General features: G+C 39.2%; 1 protein-coding gene across 1 annotated transcript; it reads right to left on the bottom strand.

Moving 5' to 3' along the window:
• Positions 1 to 407: 407 nt before the first annotated feature.
• Positions 408 to 19,032, bottom strand: CALM1 (calmodulin 1). Its single transcript, XM_058162538.1, has 6 exons — positions 18,677 to 19,032; positions 14,687 to 14,717; positions 11,545 to 11,688; positions 5,666 to 5,772; positions 1,912 to 2,047; positions 408 to 1,731 (listed from the first exon to the last, which is right to left on the bottom strand). The coding sequence occupies exons 1-6, from the start codon at positions 18,677 to 18,679 to the stop codon at positions 1,703 to 1,705; spliced, it is 450 nt and encodes a 149-aa protein (XP_058018521.1). The 5' UTR covers positions 18,680 to 19,032; the 3' UTR covers positions 408 to 1,702.
• Positions 19,033 to 27,633: the final 8,601 nt, after the last annotated feature.

Genomic DNA, 27,633 nt, shown 5'->3' with positions numbered 1-27,633 from the left:
TTTGAACAAAGCTTAGTTGCAGAATTTGAAACCGTCATTGTAGTCTATGCTTATGCATAAATGAAACCCTTATGAGCTGTTAAAGGATATTTAGGATTCTGCCTTATAAAGCAATGCATGGACCAAACCTGAACCTGAATGCTTAAAACTTTCATTTGAATATGTGCTTGTCTTTAGGACTCTTTCACTAGACCCTTACTTTGTTGCTAAAAAAATTTCTTCCTTTTTAATAAAGTTAGATATCTTGCCGATATGCAGCTCCTCACTAGACTAGAGACTAATAAATCTCAGTTCTAGCATTACAGCTACCATAAACCAGGAATAAAAAATGGTGCCACTTCCCTACAGACTCCGGATGAGTCAGAATCAAACAAGCCAGCAAATTAAGATTGTCATAAAGATGAAAGGCAAGCACAAGTTCATTTATTTATAGCAAAGGTCTTGGGTTACAAGAGGTCAGTTCTTGCCATCTTGAAGAAACATTAAACAGGTTAAGTTATTGCATACATGTGCATTATAATTTAGCAGCAAGTCATTCACAGAACACATTTTTCTTTTGTACTGCCGCCTTACCTTTTTTTTTCTTTTTTTTTCCTTTTTGGTTTAATCTCTCAAATTGTATAGAGATAAATCTTTTCGGCTTTTACAAAGCATGTAACACCACCTTTAAGTTAATGGTCTTTTATTGGAAAAAAGACTAGCATTTACAACTTGGAATGGACATAACTGTACTATCTTGAACATCGATGTTGATAGTTGTGCTGAAGTCCACAGGCTCCTCTGCCAGCTCCAAGTCTTGGTACAGTAAATTTTAAAACTGCAAGAGAAAGAGAGAGAGAAAGAGAGAAAGAACGAGAGACAAGGAGAGAAACAGAGAGAGGGGGAAAGGGGGGGAGAGGGAGAGGAAGAGAGAGAGAGAGAGAGAGAGAGAGAGAGAGAGAAGGAGCATGTACCCAAAGGTGCTCCTGCCCTTTGGTAAAGATTTTGTTAAAACTTTTTAGAACGGTAATGGCCCAACATCCGTTCCACAATAGTGCAATGCAGACAATTTTAAAATCAATGTAGTTAACACAGAAATGCCACCTATTTGCTTTTGGAAACAAACTACAGCTACATATTGGTGAGCCTTCTCCACCTTGGATGGGGAATGGGGAGGGGGGAGGGGATGCCTCTAAACATTTTCCAGTCCTCAGCCACTTTGCTGCATACCACCTGAGGTATAAAACAATTTTGAAAGTAACCAGCTTTGACAATTTTATAACTACAGATTCAGCCAGAACCCACTTTTTGACAAAAGAGTGATTAGGCTTTTTTCCCTTTAAGGTTTTTCTCCTTTTTAAAACTGTTTTAATACAAATGTCTGACTGTGCTCAATTGTCAAGCTGCATGCATGAAAAACTGGCCAGCCCAAACAGAGTAATAGTTATTAGCAAATGGAACTTTTTGAGGAGTTCACTAAGTGCTTTCTTATTTTTAAAAGGCAGTACAATTATTTATATTGGAAAAAAAACTGATGGCTAACTTGATTTTTTGGGGAACAGGACCACCAACCATTACATGCAGTTTGTGGACAGAAGGTATTTCAGCATTCAGTTTTGCTATACAGAAACAGAATGAATAAATGAACATTTTTTTTGCAAGAGGTAAGTAAAAGATTCAATTTGATTCTTCTAGAGGAAAAAAAAGGTGAAAGGAGAGCTCTTCATTTTGCAGTCATCATCTGTACGAATTCTGAAAGAAACAAAGGAACATATTTTTAGCCTTTTCAGAAATTAAACAACCTGTAATGCAGAAATTCCTTACCTCACTATATTCTAAGATGTACAAGATTAACAATCCACAACTTCTAAGACCCCCCACTGTAATTTCTGCTCTTGCAAAATTCTATAGTAATGGGAATCCACATTATACCTTCATAGTTAACTTGTCCATCTCCGTCAATATCTGCTTCTCTGATCATTTCATCTACTTCTTCATCTGTTAACTTTTCTCCTAAGTTTGTCATAACATGACGTAGTTCTGCTGCACTGATGTAACCATTGCCATCCTGGCCAGGAGGGAGGGGAGAGAGAACAAAATTGAGAGAAATATAAATACAGAATAAATTTTACAATACAACTAAACATGGCAATTTTTTGGGAAATGAAAGAACCTGGAGGGATAACAGGACAGTATTTCTGTTAATCAAATACACATTTTGATTATATAAATTTGTAAATTCAATCTCTGGTATCTCCAGCCCAAAAATCAGGGAACAACTAAACTCACATTTGAGATCTTAGAAAGGTGCTGTGGCAATAGCTAACTCTGGGCTAAACCTGTAATATGGCTGCTTTCTATGTTCTATGTTGTTATTAACTTTATCCTATATATATTATCCAGAATTTCATTGTATTGGGGTAGTCTTAGGGAAATGTGCAAAAAACATATCCTAAATCTCTCAGGAATGTAGGATTACAGAAGAACAATAATCTTTTAGTGTTATGTAAAATGTTACTGTTAGGCAATCATTGTAAGCAGCAGAAGAATTAAGGTTTAATTCAAATCCAAGTCCTTAAACTATTTATTTTGACATCTTAAAAGCTTTGTAATTAGATTTAGAACCAATGTTCCAATCTTGTTCCATTTTATTGGTTTATTTCTTATACCATGAAGAACGTTTCTAATATGAAATCACTTAAAAATGCCAATAAACTTATTGAGTGTCCCATTATAAAAAACAAATTATCAGAATTTAAATATATGAGAACAGCGTCTTTCTTCTCAATACAGTGAGAAGTTTCTCTAACTTTACCAACAGCATATCTGAAAGGGCTTTGGTCCTACTGTGAATGCCTCTTCTCCAATGATGTGGAATGGTCCAGAAGTGGGTTGCTGCAGATTGCACTGTAGCAACCCACGTCTGGACCATTCCACATTCCATTGGGAGAATACCTAGATTACCTCCAATGACGTTGAAGTCCTCTAGAGAACAGCAAGAAATTCCCTCCCGTGGAAAAAATACAAACAACAGAAATGTCTTTTTAAAAAACAAAAACCCGTATCATATAAATATCCTAACAGTACCAAGTAATCCAGAGATCTATGTGCTGAGAAATCAACGTAAGAGTGAATTTTAAGTTATTGGGCTGGTTCAGAATGCTTCTTTCAAAGTTGTTAACCACTTCTTACTTTAGATTTTATAGGAAATTTGGGTATTGGTTTCTAAAGGTCTAATAAGCCAGGATTTATTGCAACTATTCTTAACCTAACATCCTCAGGAATGTCAGAAATGCAGCTCCCAGAAAGCTTTACTGCCTAAGAATTTTTGAATTTGCAGACCCAACATATCTGGCAGGCTCCTGATTGGAATGACAAGCTATTGGACTGAGATGGTGACATCTGATCCAAGCCACCTCTCCTCTTGGAAGAGTACAGTTTAGAGCTTACGTGCTAAAATAAAACATGTTTTAGACTGTCTATGAAAGATACCGTACGGGTCTGGATGGGGAGAAACAGGCTCAAGCTCAATCCCTCCAAGACAGAGTGGCTGTGGATGCCGGCATCCCGGTACAGTCAGCTGAATCCACGGCTCACTGTTGGGGGCGAGTCATTGGCCCCGATGGAGAGGGTGCGCAACCTGGGCGTCCTCCTGGATGAACGGCTGTCTTTTGAAGATCATTTGACGGCCGTCTCCAGGAGAGCTTTCCACCAGGTTCGCCTGGTGCGCCAGTCGCGCCCCTTTCTAGACCGGGATGCCTTATGCACGGTCACTCACGCCCTCGTGACGTCTCGTCTGGATTACTGCAATGCTCTCTACATGGGGCTCCCCTTGAGGGGCATCCGGAGGCTTCAGTTAGTCCAGAACGCGGCTGCGTGGGTAATAGAGGGAGCCCCTCGTGGCTCCCACGTGACACCTATCCTGCGCAGACTGCACTGGCTACCTGTGGCCTTCTGGGTGCGCTTCAAGGCTTTGGTAACAATCTTTAAAGCGCTCCATGGCATAGGGCCGGGCTATTTACGGGACCGCCTACTGCTACCAAATACCTCTCACCGACCCGTGCGCTCTCACAGAGAGGGACTCCTCAGGGTGCCGTCAGCTAGGCAGTGCCGTCTGGCGACACCCAGGGGAAGGGCCTTCTCTGTGGGGGCTCCCACCCTCTGGAACGAACTCCCTCCAGGACTTCGTCAACTTCCGGACCTCCGAACCTTCCGTCGCGAGCTTAAAACACACTTATTCATCTGCGCAGGACTGGATTAGATTTTAAATTTACTGGTTTTAAATGGGTTTTATTATTTATATTGTTTTTAACAATTCGGCTATGTGGAATAAGTTTTTTCTTTGTTATTTTAGTTCGTATTTATATGTATTTTTATGTGCCTGTGAACCGCCCTGAGTCCCTAGGGAGATAGGGCGGTATATAAATGTGAAAAAATAAATAAATAAATAAATACAATTCTTCATTTAGGAGGTGAAGATGGGATAAAAAATAGACCATTCTGTTTTTGACCTTACTGAACACAAACAAAGAGAAAAGACTTGTTAGCCAAACCCAAGCAACTCTTGATTCTGACAGATTACATCAACTCTGTAAGGAATAGAATAGAGTAACAGAATTGGAAGGGACTTTGGAGGTCTTCTAATCCAAACCCTTGCTCAGGCAACAAATCCTATACCATTTCAGACAAATGGTTGTCCAATCTCTTCTTAAAAATTTCCAGTGCTGGAGCATCCACAACTTCTGGAGTCAAGTCTGATTAATTGTTCTGTCAGGAAATTTCTCCTTAATTCTAGATTGCTTTTCTCCTTGATTAGTTTCCATCCATTGCTTCTTGTCCTGCCTTCAGGTTTAGCCTGACTCCTCTTCTTTGTGGCAACCTGAGATATTGGAATAGTTTATCATGTCACCTCTAGTCCTTCTTTTCATATAATTAGACGTACCCAATTCCAGCAACCGTTCTTAATATGTTTTAATCTCCACGTCCCTTAATCATCTTTGTTGCTCTTCTCTGCACTCTTTCTAGTTTTTTTACATCGTGTTGACCAAAACTAGATACAGTGTTCCAAGTGTGGTCTTACCAAGGCATTATAATTAAAAACAGAAAGACCTGGACTAAATTCTTCACTTAGTCACAATGTTCCCAGAGAATCCAAACAACTTTCTCCTACAGTGAAACAGACACCAGGATGGCAAGCCAAACCAGGATTGCTATTTGCTTCCCTGAACAACAAAGAACTTTCTTAACCAGAGCCATTTCAATTATACATTATAATGCAATATACTAGAGTGTTTGCCACAAGCACACTCAACACAATTTGGCCAATTCTGGTTTTTTGTTAAAGGCATCTTATACACTACTTGTTTTCACTGGAAGCAAGTGTATATGCAACCAGTAAACACTACACTGTGGAAGAGTCCTCATTCAAGATTTCAAGGATGCATTTGCAGAATATCAATTGTTTCCATAGAAAATACATTACAGTTCTTGTTCTATGTTGCCCTTCCAAATAGTTTTGTTAGGAAGATAAATCAAACAAAGCAACCAGTTAGAAATTTGATTGTGAATTGCAAATTACAAGACTCACTGGACTTTACTAGGAGGACATCGGCTTGTAGCAACAAAGAACAATTCCAAGGAATCTGTATAACTAACACCCACACCACAGTTAACCTTAAAATCATACCTTATCAAAAACTCTGAATGCCTCACGAATTTCTTCCTCACTGTCAGTGTCCTTCATTTTCCTAGCCATCATGGTCAAGAATTCTGGGAAATCAATGGTGCCATTGCCTGTCCAAAAAAAAAAACATAGAAAGAAAAAAATATGTCTAAATGTATTTTCAACTCTATCAAAACAGAATTTGTTCAGTCTTCTTCCTCTCAATCCATTCCTCTTTAGTTAAAATTTGTTCTGTAACTGGATTCTCATACATTCTTTCTATTCAAATACCTCAATGAAGTTCTTTCTTATTGTTCAGGTTTCAATATCTTCATTCACCTATTTTTTTCTTGACCTACCTCATTTTATCAAAGATGTGCTATTCCTATTGCCTTCAACATACTTTTATGTTTTTCTTGACATACCTAAGCCTCACTGCTGTTTAACATTCATCATATTCACTGCTTTTCCACCAGATTTAAATATCTGAAAATTGTATAATTCATTCTGCTAAGGGACACAGTTTTTATTATTATTATTATTTATTGAATTTTTATACTGCCCTTCTCCCGAAGGACTCAGGTTTAATAAGTTTGTTCCAGTTCTTCACCATGTATGTATAATTTAGAATCACTCACTCCATTTTCCCTATCAAACATCACTACTCTTGGATATATTCACTTTTAGATCCATACTCCTTGTTGACATTCACTGGAAATCATTTGGGTTCTCAGCCAAGTTATGACATCATATGCATGCTATCAGTTTTTTAAAAATAAAAAACTTTTTTTTTTGCCATAGGAGAATCTCTTTATAAGGGACGTGGTGGTTCAGGAGCTTGGACGTTGAGCTTGTCGATCGAAAGGTTGGCAGCTCGGCGGTTCGAATCCCTAGTGCTGCCGTGTAACGGGGTCAGCTCCCATTACTTGTCTAAGCTTCTGCCAACCTAGCAGTTTCAAAAGCACGTAAAAATGCAAGTAGAAAAAATAGGGACCACCTTTGGTGGGAAGATAACTGCATTCCGTGCGCCTTTGGCGTTGAGTCACGCCGGCCACATGACCACGGAGACGTGTTCAGACAGCACTGGCTCTTCGGCTTTGAAACAGAGATGAGCACTGCCCCCTATAGTCAGCAACGACTAGCACGTATGTGCAAGGGGAACCTTTACCTTTACTAGTCTCTTTATACCACTAAAGGTTTTAGATACAAAGATGCAATTTCTTAGCAGATGTCAATCGGGTCAACTCTCTGCACTCCTGAATTGCTTTGAAAACATCACATAACTGATCCCAAATTTGTGCTCTCTAAATCAAAGGCCATTGCAGGTGGAAATTTCAGGACTTGAGAAAGACAGAAATGAAATTTATTCTCCTCCACTACCTGGTCAACTATGAACTGGAAATTCTTAAGTTTTTATATAATCCAGATTCTCTCTCTAGTTTTAATTCTAATTTATAATTTCAGAGTCATTCTCTTCTCTTTAAATACCAGACTAATTTTCAAAGGAACTAAAATCTGATTGCTAAGCTTGGGAAACAGGTAGAAGACAGGACTACAGGTGACTGGAAGGTCATTATGATGTCTTGTTCAGCACGTGATATATTCCTTACATTCAATACTCAGATTCTGCAAACAAACTGAAGAACAGATCTTCAAAATTCTCAAGGGTGTGTGGTTTATTTGGGAAGGGAAGTTGTACAATTGGCCCCAATGAAGGCTTTTCTTAAGCACTGTTCCATATTTGTAGGTATAAGACAAATTAACCAATTATAAGCAGACAGTTATTTTATTAAAAATTGATTCTCGTGTCTTCAACATATGATATACAACTGTAAGCTTTCTCAAACTTGATGCCTTCCATTCGTACGTGGCATGTTGGCAGAGAATTATGACAGTGAATTATATCCTGCCTGGAAGACAACAGTGTAGTAATGCTCTGAATCTCTTCCACTAGGTTACTGGACTAGAAATTATTTTGTAGAGAAGACAGGATGATATACAATAAATAGTTGTAACAAAAGTTAGCTATTCTTTGCAGATTAGAAACTTATTTCAAAAATCGGGATCACCTCTGATCAAGCTTTCTTTTTATAACATTCAAAGTACTCAAGCTCTTATTTTGAACTCATTGGTATCACAAGATGATATGCAGGAGCATGATTGGGCTTCAATTCCACATGCTCTGCTCTAGAGACAATTTTTTAACTTTGAAGAAATCTTTGATCCCCGAAGAACACTGATATTACCTAGACTGGGTAATCTGCAAGAAAATGACCAAGCTCAGAAAGCCCTAAAGACCCCTCATTTCAATTGTGAGCTACAAATATTCTCCTTTATTACTGTCTATGTTCCCCCCATACTCTAAGGAACAGTACCCAGAGAACTCAAACATTAACACATAAAAGGTAAAAATGGTTAAACAAATCAGTGAACAGTTATCATATTAATCACACCCAGTTTTATTCACATATAGTGCAGCCAATTCAAATTTAGTTTTTGTTCTAGCCTACTTTTTAAGTGTCTCTCTCAACAAGCCACTCAAACATTTTAAGCACTGCAACTAATTTTTCTTTGGCAGTCAGAAATATTTTGTATGTTAAGTTTCTCCAACCATGCCTAGGTATGCTAGGGTCCCATCCTGATTAGGATTGATGGCATGAAGATGCATGATAAAAATTTGCAGCTAGGCAATGTGTAAATTTGATCTGAAATACATAGCTCCAATACACGATTATTTCACAGCAGGTAGTAGGATTTAGCCAAGTTTGGCTGACCTTGGAAATGCTAAGAAGGGTCAAAGCTATTAGTAATAACACGAAATCAGGAAATCCCAGCCTAGGCTGGAAGTTGAAAAACACCCAAGAAAGCAATGGCAAGTCATATTATAATCACTAGGGAGATTATAATAAAACTCCAGGGAGATTAGATCTCTTCATCTAGAAAGTTGTGTGGCGTAAAAAAAAAGTTGCACTATAAATTCTCTTGCCATTAAAATATTTTTTACTCAGAATTTAATCCCGGGTTTAATTTAGATTTGGAATCTATCACAAGGACATGATGGAGAAAGCGGAGTCTATCTCTCGCCAAGCTACTCCATAGCCCAGAGGCTAAAACTAGAGGGTAAGAAGATAGATAAGCTGTTGCCTATAAGGTTTCTATTTCACTGACTCCATTTGACAGTCTGCCAAACCTGAGTGCATTCTACTGCATTTGGAGATAGGGATACTATTAGCATATTGTCTATCCTGCAACCCAATAGTCTCTCTTCCTGAGCTAGCTGTTCTGACCTCTGGCAAGGCATTGGTTTACTCTAGGCATTTTGTTCAGGACACATATTAGGTGTGGTTTTCTGCTTGAGTGGAGCTAGTGATTTGAAGTTGGGGAAATTATGGTAACTCAACTGGCATGGACAGATCACCTTCTAGTGAGACTGGCAGCTGATGGAAATCTTAGTTAAAGCAATCCAATTCAGGCCCCCAATGCATTTGGATATTTACCGTAATGCGTTTAGGAGATTTTCCATTTTACTTATCAGCTATTACAGGGGTCTCCAATCTTGGCAACTTTAAGACTTGTGGACTTCAACTCCCAGAATTCCTCACCTGGGAGCTGAAGTCCACAAATCTTAAAGTTGCCAAGATTGGAGACCCCTGAGCTATTAGGTCAGTGGTTGGTCGAATCTATAGAATTTAGAGATGGGCTGAATAATGGCCACTCTTTTCTCTAACACAACAAGACCAGACCAGTTCCAGCCAAGAATATGAAAATAATGAAGCAAATAAGATGACAAATGGAACACAAGTGAACAGGAATTGAGCAGGAATTGAGCACTACTTGAAGATTATGCAACAGCTAGAGAAGTATTAAATAATGCTTACTTCTCTACCATTACTCCATCCACATAAGAGGCCAGCATTGCTTTATTTGTACAAGTGACATATTCTTCAACGATATGTTGGAGATGCACAGCCAGAATTGATGGGCTGAGTTGATCAGCTGTGCTCCAACACCATTGTTATGCAAGCTGCACTTGCTGCTGTCCTGCTTCCAGGTGCAATTCAAGGTGTTGGTTATTACCCTATAAAGACCTGCATGGCAGGGGTCTAGGTTACCTGAGGAACCATCTCATCCCAATGGGATGGGCTCACCCCACTTGCATCAGGAGAGGAAGTATGCTGCAGATCCCATCAGTCAAGAAATTTTGGCTGGCAGGATACAAAAGAAGAGCCTTCTCTGCTAAGGCTCCTACCCTTTGGAACATCTTAACTCTCCAGGGTGAGATCTGCTCCAGACCTTCCAATAAGGGTCTGAAATTCTGGCTCTATCAATTGGGTTGGAGTCCCAATGGAGACTGTTACCTGGAGGTGGTTGATGGACTAACAGCAGATTCCACCTCATTTCCTGCACTCCTTGTTCCCTCCCACCCAATCTTTTTACCATACTTTATAGGTTTATTTCCACTAGTGGCAAATAAATTTAATAAATAAACAAACACACTTGGACAAATCATAGGGAAACAAATTTAACAACAGCTTGTCCCAGCACTTGGAATTTTGGGGCTAGCTTTATGGAGAGATGAGGATTACCAGCCAATAATTTAATTCTTGGCTTTCTTGACTGATTAAGACAGGACTGACATCATGGTAAAGAGAAGTAATCTATGTGTCACAGAGGGAAAGATGTATCTTAATTGCATAAAAAAGGCAAGTAGTTCATGCAAAGAAAACCCTCCTTTCCCTTGGCATTGGCAATCTGTGCAATATAAACAACCATTCCATTTCTGAGAAAGTTAATTGAGAAGACCTTACGATTCCAGACAGAACTGAATTATGCTGATCATTGGAAGCCATTTTAATCACAGGATTACACTGGCAAGGGTCTCTGCCAGAACCATATGTGATGGAATTAGCTTTACTCCCTTCTCTGGGCTTCTGGGAAAGTTTTGATACCATTAACCATGATACCTTTGGGATCATCTGATAGGATTGAACCTTGGGAACAAACACCACTTCACAGCAGCTTTGATCTTTCCAGTTTGACTCTGTGTGGGTCCTAATTGTTCACCATCTGGCTTCTTATCTATCATGTCCCATAGAGTTATAATCTGTCTCAACATCTATAGAAAACTGCTGGGGACAATAATCAGACACCAACAGTATACGGAAGAAACTTTCTCATGATGCTGCTCTTTACCATCTAATCCACAGAAGTCAATAACCTTGAAAGTTGGATTCCATTTATACCTTGTGTGTGTGTGCTGTGACCTTTCTTGAGGTAGTTGTATTTGGCAATGGTTTTCCTTGGTTGCATTCCATTTTGTTTGCTGTAACACTCATCATAAGGAGCTACTGTTGAAAAGAGTGGAAACTGCAATGCAAAATGCAGCTGACAGATTGTCATGTGACATCTGTACTAAAAGATCTGCTCTGATTATAAATTGCTTATGGGCAGAGCTTAAAGTTTTGATATTAACCTTTACAGTCCTAAATGGCTTAAATCCTACTTACCTAAAATACTTTCTCTCCCATTACAAACTTGTTTACCTGTTAAGATCTGCAACAAAAGGCTTTATCTGGCATTATTCCCAGGCTACACATAATGTATTTAATTAGTATGTGAGTGACAAGCAGCTATGCCAAGGACAGGAATAAATAATATTCTTAGTAGATATGCTGTATCTTCATGTGCTGTTTCATTTAGATTGCCCTGATACAGACACAATCATAGCTGTCATTAATACATGGCAGATTTTATTAGGAGTATGAAGCCCAGTTGTAATTAGCTGCCACAAACCTTCATATTCTGTAAATTTAGAACTTTTACCAACACTGAGTTATGAGTTTGAAGAAAGTGAATTATGTTCATGTATGAATGATAGCTGGTTCATCCCTTCATATGCTTACCATCAGCATCCACTTCATTAATCATGTCTTGCAATTCTGCTTCTGTAGGGTTTTGACCCAGCGACCTCATGACAGTCCCCAGCTCTTTGGTTGTGATGGTGCCATCACCATCTTTGTCAAATAAAGAGAAGGCTTCCTTGAACTCTGAGGACAGGGAAGAAAAAAATCATCAGCACACAGCAACCTGATAGCACTATGTGTGAATAAGTTTTCTCTCCATTGAATGATACCACAGTGAACAAATTAAGGATATGTTCCATTGTTTTCCAAATGTACACATAGAATGACATGTATGCCTAACAAACCATATACAGGCCTACAATTTTCCCAATTTGGACTGTACAGTTAGTCCTCAAGTTACAACAATTCATTTAATGATTGTTCGAAGTTACGACATCACTGAAAAATGTGATTTATGACTGTTTATGACACTTACAACCGTTGTAGCATCCCCACGATTATGTGATCAAAATTCAAGCGCTTGGCAACTGATTCATATTTATGATGACTGCAGTCTCTTGGAGTCATATAATCACATTTTGCAACCTTCTGACGAGCAAATTCAATGGGGAAGCCAGATTCACTTAACAACTGTGTTACTAATTTAACAGCTATAGTGATTCACTTAACAACTGTGGCAAGAAAGGTCATAAAATGGAGCAAAATTCACAACAGTTTCACTTAGCAACATAAAGTTTGGGATCAATTGTGACCATAAGTCAAGGACTAAAACTGTGACTTAGTAAAATGCTCATCAATAAAAGTGCAGTAATTCTATGATACAAACTGGGGAAGATCCAAGAAGAAAGTTAGTATAGAATAGCTAGACAAAAGCAACATCCTGAGACCCAAAATTTATTTTGGCCTACAATGACCATTGCACTGAGTCAACAAAGAATAATCCAAACGGTGTATAAAGCTCCATTTCCATAACATCAGGACACATTTTTGGATATGAAACATGGAAAGTAGGGTTCAAAATCCCACATATAGTATATATGGAACCAGTCTCCTTTTCTCATCCTAACGTACATCACAAGAATCCAAAGTCCCATGTCCTAAAAAAACTTGAAGTCTGGGATTGGGTGGCAGTGCGATATGGTGAAGACACCTATGACATTACTGATTCGTAAACAGATAATTATATTCATAATATATTGCATTCATAATGATTATAAGCTCATTAGCTGCAAAAGAAACCTTGTTTTTTTCTCTTTTGAAGGAAAGAACAAATGAGTATAAAATAGTTCCCTCTTAAACAATGCACACGTGGATTTTTTTTAAAGTCTTTACATTGTATACAACATTTACAGTTGCATTGCATCTTCTTCTCTCACTGCACTTAAAAGATGTCATCCAGCGCAGCTAAATAAAAGAGCACTTCACAGAGCACCTAATTAGCTTCAGTATGATATCACTGTAAATCTTTTTAAAGAGAATAGGTAAATTCACAGAGACTATCATGACAGCTATTTCTTAGCTCCAGGCCTGAATGCAGTAAGTCTCCTCAAACGTTAAGTGCAAGAACTTACAGAACTCATGTCCTGCTTGTTGGTTTTCTGAGGACACGGTTTCAATGTGAAAAACAGAATCCTAATCTAGATTGCACATATCCCAGAAACAGAACGTGAGTAAAGAATTCTGCATGCCATAGACTTATGCTTAGATTCAATCAAGCGGTAATGTTCTTAAGGGTTCATTCACACTTGAGATATCTTAACCCTGAAACTGCAGATTAACTATTACCCCATCCTGAATACACAATAATACAGTAATACATCAGGCTTCCTCAGTTTGATGCCCTACAGATATACCTGAACAGTAATTCCCTGTCACTGATGCAGTGACATGATGGCGGGGGTGATGTCATCATGCAAATCACATCATTTATATGTATGTGTGTGAGAGAGATTTACTTGGAAAAAATACTTCCAAGACTGGCAAAAGTGTAAAAAAGTGAGATCACTTGCGACGGAAGTAAGATTTGAACTAGGGGTTTCTTGATTCGTATCTCAGACTCTTCGCCATGATGCTGCACCTGCAGCATTACTATAAGCGTAACACGCACAGGGGAAAATGCAATCAGGCACAAAGCTCTGAATGCAAGGTGTGCAGTATTCAGATCCCCAAATGGTTCAGGTCCAGCATAAGGTCATTATACTGGTCGGCAGCTCCTTAAAGAAGTTGTGCCAAGAAAATAAGTGCTAAGGAGCAGAAGTCAGTGGTCTCTTGCCTGGTCCTTAACTCAACCATCTTGAGCCAGGTGACACACCCATGCTACATGTGAATTATCTTTTCTACTTCATAGCTGAATTTTGCACACTTCTACTTTAGAGGATGAGAGGACAGAAAAATCATAAAAAGAGGGGAATGACTATTCAGGACTTTTCAGCCCACTCTTGACCTAGCCAATGCAATTGTCTAAAGGTCCCAAATTATTCTATACTACTTTTTCCCTTTGGTATATTTAGCCACAACCTTCGGCAAACCAAGTAGAAACCAAAAAGTAACAGAAGGGAAGGGGGGGAAAAGGCAGCACTTTGTTTAAATTTGGCAAGAGCCATTATTTTCTCTGAAAAATCCCAACTACCTTTTAGCTTTGAAATCTCTTTTATTCTCAGATAAATATGCCTTGATACAAAATTATAAATAAACATTGTCAATTTCATGAGAAACAGTGCTTTGCACAGTAACTACCATCTAATGCATCGGAAAGCTTCAATCTTTAATGCTGAAATAAGTGGTCTTGATTGGTACCTAAGCAAACGTACAGAGGAAATCAAAGGACTGTATCCATTTCATAGTTACATTCTTTATATTTATATAGCTATAACTGTGTACGCAAAAAAGGATGTGGGTTGCATAACCAGCCGGTAGGTTTCAATTCCTATGGCAACCAGTTATCTAGATAGAAACAAATATAAACATATATGTTTTCAGGAACATATTTAAATTACTGAATGAAAAACAATTTAATATGATGTTTTCTTGTCTTTTTAAGATCAATCCACACCAACAGAAATGTAAAATCTTGAGAAATAGCCAAGCGATGGCAGCCACCAAGAATGTTCTGCAATATTTTTGTATTCACAATAAGTTGCTAGGCCAACAGAAACCATCTCCCTCCAATTAGAATACTCACCAGCAATCTGTTCTTCGGTCAGCTGATCGGCCTATGTAAAGAATAGAAAAGTATTTCAGAACATTGTTTACCTGTAGCTATGTCAAAGCACACAATGCAGCAGCAACTCAGAGGCAAGATGACATAACATTATATTAATGCCTGGCACATCCAAGAGCAATTGGCAATAAACAATTCTTTTCTTCACTGGATCGTGCAAACAGAACTGAGACAGCATGGGGGGGAGGGGAGAGAGAATATGGAATACCCAGAAAGCTGGAGAGCCTTTTTTATTATTCTGATGGTCAAGAAACAGACCCTCCCCCCTTCCAAATGAATTTTGCATCAGGTTTTCATTACAGCCATGAGATTACTGATCCTACCACTAAGCAACGGGTAACAAAAACAAGCCTGCAAAATAAGGACCTAACTATTTCTCTTCAAGAATACACACCTTGGTATATTCAGCACTAAATGCTTTTAAATTTTTTTTAAACCCATTTAATTTTATTTTTTTGTCAAGGCAATCATTGGAACTTGCTGATCTATTAGTTTTGCAAAAATAAAGCATTGCTTTGAAGCTTTAGTAACTGTCCTAATCAATATTTCTACTCTGTAATATCTGACAAGGAAAAATGGTATTCTGCTCTATATGACACTGTCAGTGTAAAGAGATTATGGTATATTTAAAACATTTATATAGTCAGTTATTTATGTAGAGTTGGGTTATAAGATGTATGGCTACATAAATGCTTTAAAAATAATTAGCCTAATCAATATTTAATGGTTTAGTGCAAATATATATTTTAAACCTGCCGATGAAGTTACAGATTTTCTTTAAAAGGTTGATGAATTTGGAAAAAATATACTCTTATCCAAGTATTGAATGTCTCCTTTAAAGCTTTGTTCTAAATAGCTATTTGATGCTGCAAGAGTCATATCCAAATACTGATTTCCTGTTAAATATGCAAGATGGGCAGATATGAAGATGTGTCTAGAAGTTTACTATGAAATTTGAAGATCAACAAATGCGTCAAAATCCTCTGCAGTTTGAAATCCTCCGTTGGCAAGCATAATTTGACTTCACAATGCAGTGGCTTGCCAGCGATTAAAGGACATCCCAAAGTAAGCTTATTAAAAAAAAAGTTGCAGGAATTGTACACACCTAATGAGCAACCCTGTTTGAAATCTTCCCAGAATCCAGTTTCTGGACGTTCCCTCGGTGAGGCAAGTTGGCATAGTGATTTACATAACATATCAGAGCAATGCAGAGCAGGAAACTGGACCACACCTCAATAAAATGAAGAATGCAAATCAACAGAACTGGAGCGTATGAAGCCCTCTGTCTGTGATTTGAAGGATAAGAATCCAGGTTTTATACATTCAAGTTTTGATTTTATATATTTTTTTCACATAATATATAATAACATCTAGCTTGATATTTTAGGCAACAAGAACAAATATGCCTTACTTTGGCTACCTGATGAAAGTAGCCAACATCGTGCTAAACTAGCCATCCCGCCCATACAAGGTTGTGCGATGGGGGAGTCAGATCCGATGATGTAACCCCTCCCAGCGGCAAAAGAAGACACACCTGGGCTTTTCCTTTCTACTATGGGAAAGAAAGCTGAGATTTCATCCTTTCTTTTCTCAATATAGCATGCATTTCACAATTACGCAGCAATTCTAGTTAAAATAATAAAATCCTGAATGAAGACCAAAGATCATCATCAGCTAAAATGCTCTTGGGAGATATCTGACCAAGGTAAAATCTAACTGCACATTAGGAAAAAATGAAACGTAATGGTCAGTTTCGACAATGCACCTGCACTAAGCAGCCTTCCCTAATTGAATGACTTCCAAATGGGTCAGATCACAACATGTGTCCAACACATTTGGAGGGCTCCGCTATGGGAAAAAAAACCCTGGTTGGAAAGGCTTCCCCTGACTGTCTACTGCACAAAATATGACCTTGTCCCAACAGTCCAATTGTGATTTATACTTTTTGGTACGCCAGACAACTATAGTGTCAGTTTTAGTAGATTTAATAGATTGAGACTGCCTTATAAACATATCTTACCCACTTCTCCTTTCACTCTTCCAAAAGTCACCCAAATAAGCCCTCTTGAACACACGTACAAACACACTCACACAGTGTATTAGTGATCTTTTAAGATTTTTGTTCAGGGCTTCTAGGAAATAATTTCCAGTTGCTACTATAAACAGCATGGATTTTTATCCTCTCCTAGCTTCCCACCTCTAGGGATTAGTAGGGTGGAGGCGCAAGAGGAAGAAGAGGAGGAGACATGATGTAATCCAACCTTCAAAGGGTTTTTTTTTCCCCAATTGCTGCATTTGAGGGTTTTGGAAAATTATTTTTTGGGGGTGGGGAAACAGTGCAATAGTCGCAGAGATTCTCCCTCCCCCTACGCAGTGCAGCTGGTTTAGAAACTGTGATTGTTTCCATCACCCTTCCCCTCCTTCAACCAGCCTGGTCATCTACTTTCCTCATCCTATCTCCACCAGGAAAATGCAATCATCAACAATTTTTTTAAAATAACATCAACATTGTGGCTCTTTACATTGCATTTTCACAGGACAGGGTACTGCTCCATCTGCAGCCATATCAATACCATATGTTGAGCTCCCATATGTTTCTAACCAGGAACTTTCCAGAGGTATGTCTCAGGGTAGTAGTCCCTGTCAACCCACCGGTCATCAGCCAGCACATCTGGAAGGCACAGAGAAGGGAGAAAGCTGCTTCCAGAAAGCAATCCCACCACTTTCTGAATTTCTACCCAGCTAAATAATCCAAACGACATCCGCCAAAATATAGGATAAATTCACTTTAATGCGGTCTTGTGCCTAATGAAGGCCTGATCCATTTTCCCAGCCTCTGCTCATTCCTGCCAAAGATACCCTGTCTTTATTCTTTAGGGGAGCATCTCTAGGCTTAATCTTAACCCGGTCGTTTTGTGGAGGGGCGAAGGGCCGCTCCCCAGCTACAACACAGGAAATCTCCGCTCCAGAGAAGCGCACGCAGCACCTCTCTGACTACAGGCAAGGCGCGGCCCCAGTTGCTACCTCGCCCCTATGACGTGGGGGATGTGGAGAGGAGAACCAGGGCGCTCCTCCCGCGCAAATTGCCATCCCGTCTCCGACACATTTGCCCCAAAGTCCTTGCAAATAAAAACCAAAAACCAGGAGCTGCGGCCGCCGCCGTGCCAAGCAAACAGATCGGCCGGTTCTCCGCAGCCAACATCGCCCCCTGTCCGAGAACAGGCGGATCCGCCGCTTTCCCAGCCCAAGAGATGGCTGAACTCCGAAGCATCCCCACCCAGCCTTGGGCGCTAACCGGGAGGAAACCGGCTCGTACTCCTGCAAGCGAGCGCCCGACGAGAGCGCCAGTTTCCGGCAAGAGGTCGCGAGTTTCTCCGCACACAAGAGAGCCCAGCCGGCTGCTCCGGGGAGGCAGCGAGATCGTGGAAAGCAAGCGAAAGAAACCCGGGCGCGGGACGGCGACTTGCAAGGCCGCCTGAAACTTCGCCTGCAATCTTTATGCCCTCCCTCCGCAGCCCAAGTTAACACTGTAAGCCAAAGGACAACCGTTGGGCCAGGACTGTAAACGCTTCGCCCCATTCAGGAAAACCGCCCCCCCCACCATTCCCACTTTCCATGCAAGAGAGCGGATCCGCTTTCCAGCAGATCCAAAGGCGCAGGGCCCGCTTCTACCTCCACTCCTAGAGCGCAGTCCAAGCTGACACCCCCCCACAACCCAACCCCACCCCCGAAGTTGGCCAGGCATAAGTAGCGAAAGGGCAAAGGCGTTGCTACTCGGTTCCCGCCAAGAGTCGAAAGATCCAACAGCAGCTTGTAGGAAGTCAAGCGACAAATCCAGAGGTTTCTCGTCCGTGCTTTAAAACAAAACCCGAACAAGAACACCAACCATCAAAAAAAAAAAAAAGAAAAAGAAAAAAGAAATCCCCCTCGCGGTAGATCCAAGCTACCTACCATTGCGGTTGGCGGCGTTAGCTCTCTGTGCTCTGGCGAAGGTGCAAAAGGCAATCGGCAGCGAACAGCGTCGCTTCCTCCTCCCTTTGCCAGAAATGCTGTAGGTGTGAGGCTGCGCGGAGCCTTTTTTATAGGGAACGGCGTATCCCTCCGCCAGAGCAGCGCCTTTCTCGCTCTCTCTCTTACTCTTACTCTCCTCCCCGGACTGGGGCGCAGTGTAGCAGGACTGCAGCAGCCAGCTCTGCCCCTCCACGCCGCCTCGAGCCTTCCTCAGCTCGCTCTTCTCTGCCAACTCAGTGGCCAGTTGCATCAGCTCGGGCGCTCCGCGGGCGTCCGCTGGACGGGCGCAGTAGCAGCGGCCCCGCTACAAGTCCCGCGCGCCCTGCCCTCCGGGATTATTGCTGCGGATGCTTGGCGGAAGTTAAGCATCTTGCGGAGTGCCTGTTAAGAGGCACGGTACGCGCCTCTGCTTTTGGGGCGGGGTGGGGTGGAAAAGGCGGCTTTCAGAGCAGCCGTCGAAAGACAATTGGCCTCACAGCATAGTGAACCTTTCTGCCACGTGGGGCGGGCCTTACCAGGAGGCTGCAAGGGAAGCCTAGAAATAACAGGATAACTTGCATGCTCTTGTGGGAGAAAAATGATCAGATGGGGTGTAGAAACGATCCGAGGATTGATGATGATGATGATGAATCAATGAATGAGTGAATCTTTATTGAACATTACACAAAGTTTATATAGCTTTTTCATTGCTCAGCTAACATATGTTACTTCATTATTGGCTAATGAATCTCCAAGGCACAATAATTGGTTAGTTCTTACATCATTGGCTTTCTAGCCTATATGCACATATGCAAGGAAGATTAAAGCAACAAATGTTTCAGGTTAAACTTTGTTTCATCCTGTATCCTTGTATATGGTGGGAACACTGCTTACTGAAGTTTGCCATTCGAGATAAGTGTATTACCCACATTCCAAGAGGTACATGATGATGAACAAAATATTAATCCTTCAGCTGGCAGTTTTCAAGTTAGGAGAAGAGGATGCTGTAGCTGATGTGCTGCTATTCCCCCCCCCCATAAAACACCCCAAAATTGCACACTGACTTGAAAAGTACTTCTGTGGGTCATATACCTTAAGCTTACACAAAGGGAAACGTTTAAGGAACACAAGTGGGTCTTAAAATGGAATAGACAGTACACGTCTAATGGCTGTGGGGTACACATCAACAACAGCATTCCCCAAGGAGACCCTCTTTAAAATAATGGGATTACAATTCTCATCCTTCCAATCAGCTAGTATGGAAGCTAGGAATCATGACACAACCAAACAGAGCCTACCAAAATTGGAAAGTCAGGTAGTTATATATCTCAGTATAATTTTATATATATATTGGTGTAAGTCTTCTCAGCAATGGGATTCTGGCAGTAGAGAGCAGCAGATGCTTTGTATTTTATGTATGTATTTGTGCACAATAAGGAATAAAATGTTGATTATCAATTCAGTTGCATAAACGCGAGTCCCATTTCATCCTTATTCTCTATATACTCTTGGAAGATGAGGCCAGATAATTTTAATTATAAACACTGTTAAATGGTGGGAGATTGAAGAGGCAGATTTTCAACTTCAAACTCTTTATTGCAACAAGCAATAACCCAGCAACTGTCTGTCTGACAGTTTGCCTTTTTATAGGGAGCTGTCAGATGGCTTAGCCAATCAGAGTAAACTGTTTTTCCGGCCTAGACTGCGGACCTGATTAAAGCCTATATTCTTCGGCTTCACTCTTTCATTTATTCAACAAAAACGGTGCAAGGGAAATCTGGCGAGTCGTGCAGCTGCTATTACATACTAAGAGACCTAATCATATTAATCACAAATTATTATTTTCTGTTGTCTATTCATGGTCCATTTTGGTAAGACCTTCAGTCAAACTGATGAGCTGAAATTTCTGTCAAGTTTTTCACATACAGTGTCCTGTGTGTTGGTTCTTTGGAAACAAAAGGGACTTCCTCTTTCCACAGAAATGAATAACGAAATCCCGTTTTACTTTGCAGTGAATCAGGGTTAGGCTTTTAATGATTATGCTTCCATGTCCTTTGAAACACTTCAGTTGCAATTCTCAAAGCAATCCCTTTGAAACATACCATTAACTGGTAGTGATAAATTATTTGAGTATAGCAGACTTTGTTCTCTCTTTATAAAATAGAAACTGGTAGCTATCATGTTTTCTGAGATCAAACTAACTGCCACTTCCCTTTGCTGGTGCAATTATCCCCTCCTTGAAATAGATTCTGACATACCCTTGCACTTCCATCATCTCAAGAGAGTCAAGTAGAGCTTGTTTCATCTACAGATATATGGCCTTACACTTACACTATGGTTTTAACTGATATTTATACACAGAGTTGTCAAGGATAATTTTCAGCAGTATTCTGTGCTGCTTTGATTACCATATTCTATGAAATATTGCCTATAATTTATACCCCCTTGTCTTATGCCAAGACTTACTCAGTGTTTTAAACACAGTCTTTACTATATCATTTTTAAAATATCGTCTCAAGTGAGCTTAAGACATTTTGATGACTATAATTTTAGGAATATGGCAATTCACAAAATATGGGAAGAAGGACAAAACTAGTTCACCAAGAGACCCATTTTAATCATCTGGGTTCATTAGAAATGCCAGCTGAGTATTTTTGGTAGCTTGAGTCGCCAAAAACTTTTGAGCTTTATATTTTCTGAAAAACCAGCTTTTAATGAGCCATTGTTATGGGCTGTCTAGAATATTGTATCATTAATTATTTCAATGGTGGGACAAAAAACAATGCTCTGTTCACAGATTGAGGATTTAAAAAGAAATTAGGCCAGATTTTTGAAAGTAAAACTCAAAAGTTTCATATGCAGTATTCTTGGGGAGGTGGGGTATACTGAAACATTCTCCTTATAAACGACAAAGGCTTATTAATAATCAAGTCATAATATTTGCTTCCTAGATCGCATAATATTAAGAAGCAAAGCCAATCATTATGTCTACTGTTCCTTCCTCCTCTTTTTCTCCCCGTCTGAAACCATCAGTAAATGATTGTTCCTGGAAGCTAACAAGACTCATCTTTATTCCGTTTTTCCTCTGAGAAGTATTAACATGTTGGCTCTGATGACTGTGATACTAAACCCATGCCCAATTTTGTGCCATTTACTGTAGTGCACATTTCATAACTATGCGGTTTTGTTGATTGTGCAGTGGCTCAGATCCAAGTATGTCGTATGAGATTGCTACACATTCTCCCAGAATGATCTGTTTCTTGAAAAGAAAGAATAAAACTTTTGAAGGAATACATCCATATTCTTCCTGAAAGCATATTATGTCATCTTTGGGTAGCCCATTATTTTTCATAATGCCAATCTTTACATGGCTTCTCTCCTTAAGAACATTTGCACTGCTAGTCTGTCTTTCAAATAAATTGTTTAGCCAATATACAATTTTATATGCTTAATCACTTGATCTTTATCCCCTTCAATTAAAAAAATCCATGTACTTCACTTGTCCATGGCACTGTAGAAAACTTAAGTTTTTAAAGTATTTTTCAGAATACTTTGAAAGATTTCTAGGATCCATTTCACAGTCTTTTAACTGGTTATAAAAGTTCAAGGAAATTGCAGGAGGGAAAAAAGCAAATTGACTAAACTTTGGATATTTCACTGAATGTGAATTGAATGCCTATGAATATCTAATGTATGAGTGCAGCAGGAAAGCAGAAACAAATCTCTATCTTCCATATGGCCAGGTAAAAGGAACTGAAATAATCCTGTCATTTTGTGAGCAAAGACAGGAGAAAAATTCAGGTAACAAATGAGGAAATTAAATAGAAAATTATACAGCACTTTATTTCAGTTTTAATGTGGTGTTTTGCCAACTTTTTAAACTTTTCTATGATTTGATAAATGCAAACATCACAAAATTGAGTCCAGGATAGGCACTGAAACTTCTTATTCACCACTTAGAAAATAGGGGTTTGCACATTATTATTACTCTACAGTAACTATCAATAATTACAATTTTGCAACTTTATTTCTTTATGAATGCTGGCCATAGGGAAGTTAAACAATAATGGCTTAGTTTGAGTGGTTAATGTTTCCTCAGGAAGAGATAATATCTAGGATATACAGAGCTTTCCCTTTCAACCTGAGAGCTATTTAGAAGATATTTCTTCTTCCTCAATACTCGGATCTTCATGTCAATTTTTTTAAGAAATAGAACGATAAGGAGAGATCTAAGCAGACTATATCTGTCAGTAAATTATCCTGTCTTGAAATCTAATTTGAATCTGTAGATCTACTGTCCGCAACAAATGCTGTGTTACTGGAAACTATATTCAGGTCTTCAAATATCCAGAGCCATATAGTAAAGGAAACACAACACAAATGGACTTGGGACTCTTTAGTATAAATCAATGTAAAGGGCTTGTACAGTAGGTGCTATTAAGCATAGGAGAATGCAGAAAATCGTAATAGTTTAAAATTCTGCTGAGTACTATGAATCCTTAGCCCAATCTATGCAACTTGGTACAAATGGAAACATAGTCTAAAACGCACAAACGTTAGGTATAGTACTTTTTCTAATATGTGAGTTGCCTCAGCTGCTTGATTGTTGTGGCAGTTTCTGCAGTGTTCAATCCATAAAATCATTTTTACATAGCATGTGAAGTAAATTTATGACATTCAAAAGTGAGAAAGGGTGCTGAATAAAATTACCAGAGCAAAGAAATGAGTTTCAGTGGCCAACTGAAGTACCTGCAGTTCTGTAATTTCCAAGAGCATTATGTAAAATACAATAAATTGCAAAATAAATTACGCACACGAGCGTTAACAGTACCGTTTCTTTTGTTTACCTGATTAGCACAAGTCCCAAATGACTTGTGATTATTTTTAGCACAGTAGTTTCCCAATTCCTCCAAAGTATTCTGAAACTGACATGCAATTGTTTTCTTTTTTACCTCCCCCCCACAAACCTGAAACCCTGAGAAGAGATAAAGAACACTAGTAGCCAGTTAGAACTTCTGTTTTGACCAAAAGAAATGTTTAAAGAGCATCAAAATTGGTGCCCTGCCTGCCCCAAATTGCTACCAGTCTGGAGGAACAGAAATCACCCCATTCTGGCTACAGACACTATCAGGAATAGGACACCACACTCTGGGAAGGCAGGAAGGGAGTAAAGGCCATCTTAAGGCCAAAAGGCAGGACAATGATGAGTCTCTGCCCAAATGCTCAGCAAAGCCAAGTGCTGAATGCCAGCTTTGTTGCAGCTTCACATACCTGTATACCACAGCAGGCCCAAAAATGGGCTGACTCAATTCAAACTCCACGGAAATATAAGTATACAAGTTTAGAACTAGTTTTAAACTGGTGTGAAGCCCTAATGTGGAGTTACTGTGTCAAAGTCAGACATTCCCAAAGGGAAGATAACTAGCGCCTTTAACATTTTTGGCAGGGAAACAATAGAAGGCTAAACCATTATGTGTTGCCATGAACAGAATTTTTATTCCAAATGAAAACATTTCTGTATTTATACACGGCTACTTCATATACCAAAGTATCCCAACCGGGTTAAAAGCAGCAAAAAGTATACAATAAAATAATATCAAAATAGTAGGAAAGAGCACTTCAAAATAATACCCAATAAAAATTATCAAGGTGGCAGTAAAGAAGAAAAACATATTTTCAACTTTCATACTGGGAAAATCTGGAAGAAAATGTAGGGTTTCAATCAATGCCTAAAAAATAGCAGGGTAGATACATCCTAACAGGGCTGATTCTAAGCTAAGGTTGAATAGGGATTGGCTTGGGGTGCCAAGTTTTAAGGGACACCAGTATTGAAAATATTTCTGAAAAATGCAGTGAAAAAGCAATAAAAGTGTACTCTATGAATCAGCATGCCTGTTCAAATATTAAATATAATTTGGGGGAAAGTATCCAAGAGAAGAAAAAAAATTGGAACTGAAAATTGTAAGTGTATAGTTAAAAAACCTCAAAGAAAAGAAACAAAAGAGCATCATTTTGAAATTCCTAACAATATCATAAGAGGAGGCAAACCAGAGGAGGCACCAGAATATGATTTTATCTAAAGTTCCAAAATGTCTAGAGCTGACCCTGATTCCTAAATTTGAGAGTGAGACGGATTCCAGGATGTGTCTCTGCTGCAGAGAAGGTCCACAAAGAAGTGCTGCATTCAGCAGCTCTTGTACACATACCAAGAATAATTTAGAATCTATGATCCAGAGTAGAGCGATGTGTTAGTCAAGGGCAATCAAAATAATCAAGAAGCTGGAGCAAATTTTTTTTTGAGAAGGCTATATAACACTAGATTGACTGTTACCTGTTAGGTAATTGTTTCAGAGATTTTTCCTTACCAGATTCCTCAACGCCTTCAACAATGGCACAGCTCCTAATGTATTGGTAAAATTCTTAAACATTCAGGGGGATATTTAGAGATTTATCTGCCTTGAAAATAACCCATGCTGGACTGTATAGCACAATCAAACAATAGGAGTTGACCACCCAAAATGTCTAATGACATTTTGTATTATATCACAAAATCCTTTCTGATAATTTTTGTAAAATGTTCTATAAAATTTGCTAAATTTCAATTCCACTGGAAACATGGGTCCTGGATGTTGAATACACTCTGAAAGTTAGCCCATATGAAGTAACTTAGTACAAAATGTTTTGCCCTATGGTACACTGTTTCACCCAGTTAAAGGTTACAGACATGAGATTTTAGTAGTATATAGATTGGAGCAGTGGTGAAATCCAAATTTTTTTACTACCGGTTCTGTGGGTGTGGCTTGGTGGGTGTGGTATGGCTTGATGGGCAGGGGAAGGATACTGCAAAATCCCCATTCCCACCCCACTCTGGGGCCAGCCAGAGGTGATATTTTCCAGTTCTCCAAAATACTCAAAATTTCTGCTACCGGTTCTCCAGAATCTGTCAGAACCTGGTGGATTTCATCCCTGGATTGGAGAACTCTTTGTTTTAGAAAAAAGATAAGGGGGAACATGCTGAAGCCATTGTTATGATTAGGGTGGTAGAAATGGATAGTCTCGGTGTAGGCTCTCCAGAGGCACCTACTTGGTCATTGTGGGAACAGAACACTAGACTAGAATTTTCATCGCATACTGTATGGTTCTTCTTATGGTCTTATCTTAGTGATATGTCATTCTACTTTAGCTTGAGTTATATAAGTCTCAGCTTCCTTGACAGCATGAAACTCATTAAATGATACAAGTCAGTCATGCAATCATTATAGGTCCAGTTGCTTTGAATACTTGAGGGCAAACACATCCAACTTAACCATGTTTTTAAAAGGAGGAGCCATAACAAATACCACGATTCTCATATAATTATTCAGTTCTTCTGAATAACTGGGCTCTATAGTCAGAGATTCATTTGATTTAACTCATAGACTCAAAGTACAATAGTCAGGAGGCAGAGTGGTCTCTTTGGAAGCCATTATTCAAACACACAGAAAGAGTTAGAGAACAAAGGAACAGAAAATAAGATATATTTGTAATAGATGCATAGAGAAACCTAAGAATCTAGGAACGCCAGGTCAAAGGAGAATTCCTGTTATCAAGAGCTTACTGTGAATTGTGATAACTTCAACAAAAAGGACATTTGAAAAACCTTGCATAATTTTCTAGTATCTCATTTTTAGGATGCTGACTTCTGTTTCCCTTGCCAATGAAAACCCAGGGGAAAATCAAATCAAATTAAGATTCCTTAATTGTTGGAACACAGGTAACAGGGAATTCACTTTTCAGCTAGCTGGAGAGTTTGGCTGGGAGCACTGAATTCAATCACAATATTTAAAGTTGGATGGTTCTAGCAATTAGCACTTGAATCGGTGTCTAAGCTATTTACATTCAGGCTGCTTTCAAGGGAACTGAAGGACAGGAATGATTTTGGAACTAACATGGCTTCACTAGACTAAAGGAAAAATGAAATATAAAATAATCATGTAAGTATAGACTTAGGATTTTTTTTTTAACCCTGAATCATAGTACAGAGAAAATTGATACAATTGATACTTATACATTTTAACCCAGTGGTAGTCAACCTGGTCCCTACCGCCCACTAGTGGGTGTTCCAGCTTTCATGGTGGGCGGTAGGGGTTTTGTCCAATACTGAAGCACTTTCCTTTTTTTTATTTTAATTGACTTTTTAAAAAAAATTCATAGTATTATTTAAAAACATTTTCATTAGGTTTTCATAAAATTCCCTGTGACTATTTAAATTTCTGAAAATATACTATTTGTATCGCCCACACAAAGTTTTAGTTCACATTATGTAAGTGGAACTAAATGGCGCTATAGTGCGACCACAAACAAAAGATCCTCGTCCCAGAATAGCTCGCGCATCTCCCCCCACACCACCCAGCTGTAACAGACAAGCAGAGCTGGTAGCCAGCGCCCCCACCCCCAAACCCAATCCACGATGCGCGAGAGGCATGTGCAGATGACGATACATAGCGCATTACTGTGGAACCAGTGGGCAGTTAGAAAATTTTACTACTAACAGAGATACAAAAGTGGGTGGTAGGTATAAAAAGGTTGACTACCCCTGTTTTAACCTATAGAAGATGTTTGAAAAATACAGTTTTAATCATAATAAAAAGTCATTTCTGCAGTTGTATTGCAGTTCTAATCCATATGACAGTGCAGGGCAGGGAAAAGACCATTCCTGTAATAATTAGCCTTTTTAATTTATAGAGAAATTTATTCACTTGCCCCTGCAATTATACTGTGTTCACACTTAGAACATGGCCCTTGTCTATACTCTACAATGTTTCTCAGTCTGAGCACTCTCCTGATTTATTTATTAATAAAGTAAATGTATATGGCCCCTTCATCTGACACAATGTCACTCTGGGAGGCATACAAATACACCAATAATTAAAATAGCA

This window comes from Ahaetulla prasina, chromosome 1, assembly GCF_028640845.1.
Source record: "Ahaetulla prasina isolate Xishuangbanna chromosome 1, ASM2864084v1, whole genome shotgun sequence".
NCBI lineage: Eukaryota > Metazoa > Chordata > Lepidosauria > Squamata > Colubridae > Ahaetulla > Ahaetulla prasina.
Note: the sequence above shows the minus strand (reverse complement) of the source record. Positions and strands in the feature narration are given on the sequence as shown.

What these genes read in the sequence shown, in the direction of transcription:
- CALM1 (XM_058162538.1), bottom strand. An exon ending in CATTCAGAGTTTTTGATAAG is followed by an intron (nt 2,048 to 5,665) that starts GTATGATTTTAA and finishes CCTCCTGGCCAG; the next exon opens with GATGGCAATGGTTACATCAG. An exon ending in TGGACAAGTTAACTATGAAG is followed by an intron (nt 1,732 to 1,911) that starts GTATAATGTGGA and finishes TGTTTCTTTCAG; the next exon opens with AATTCGTACAGATGATGACT.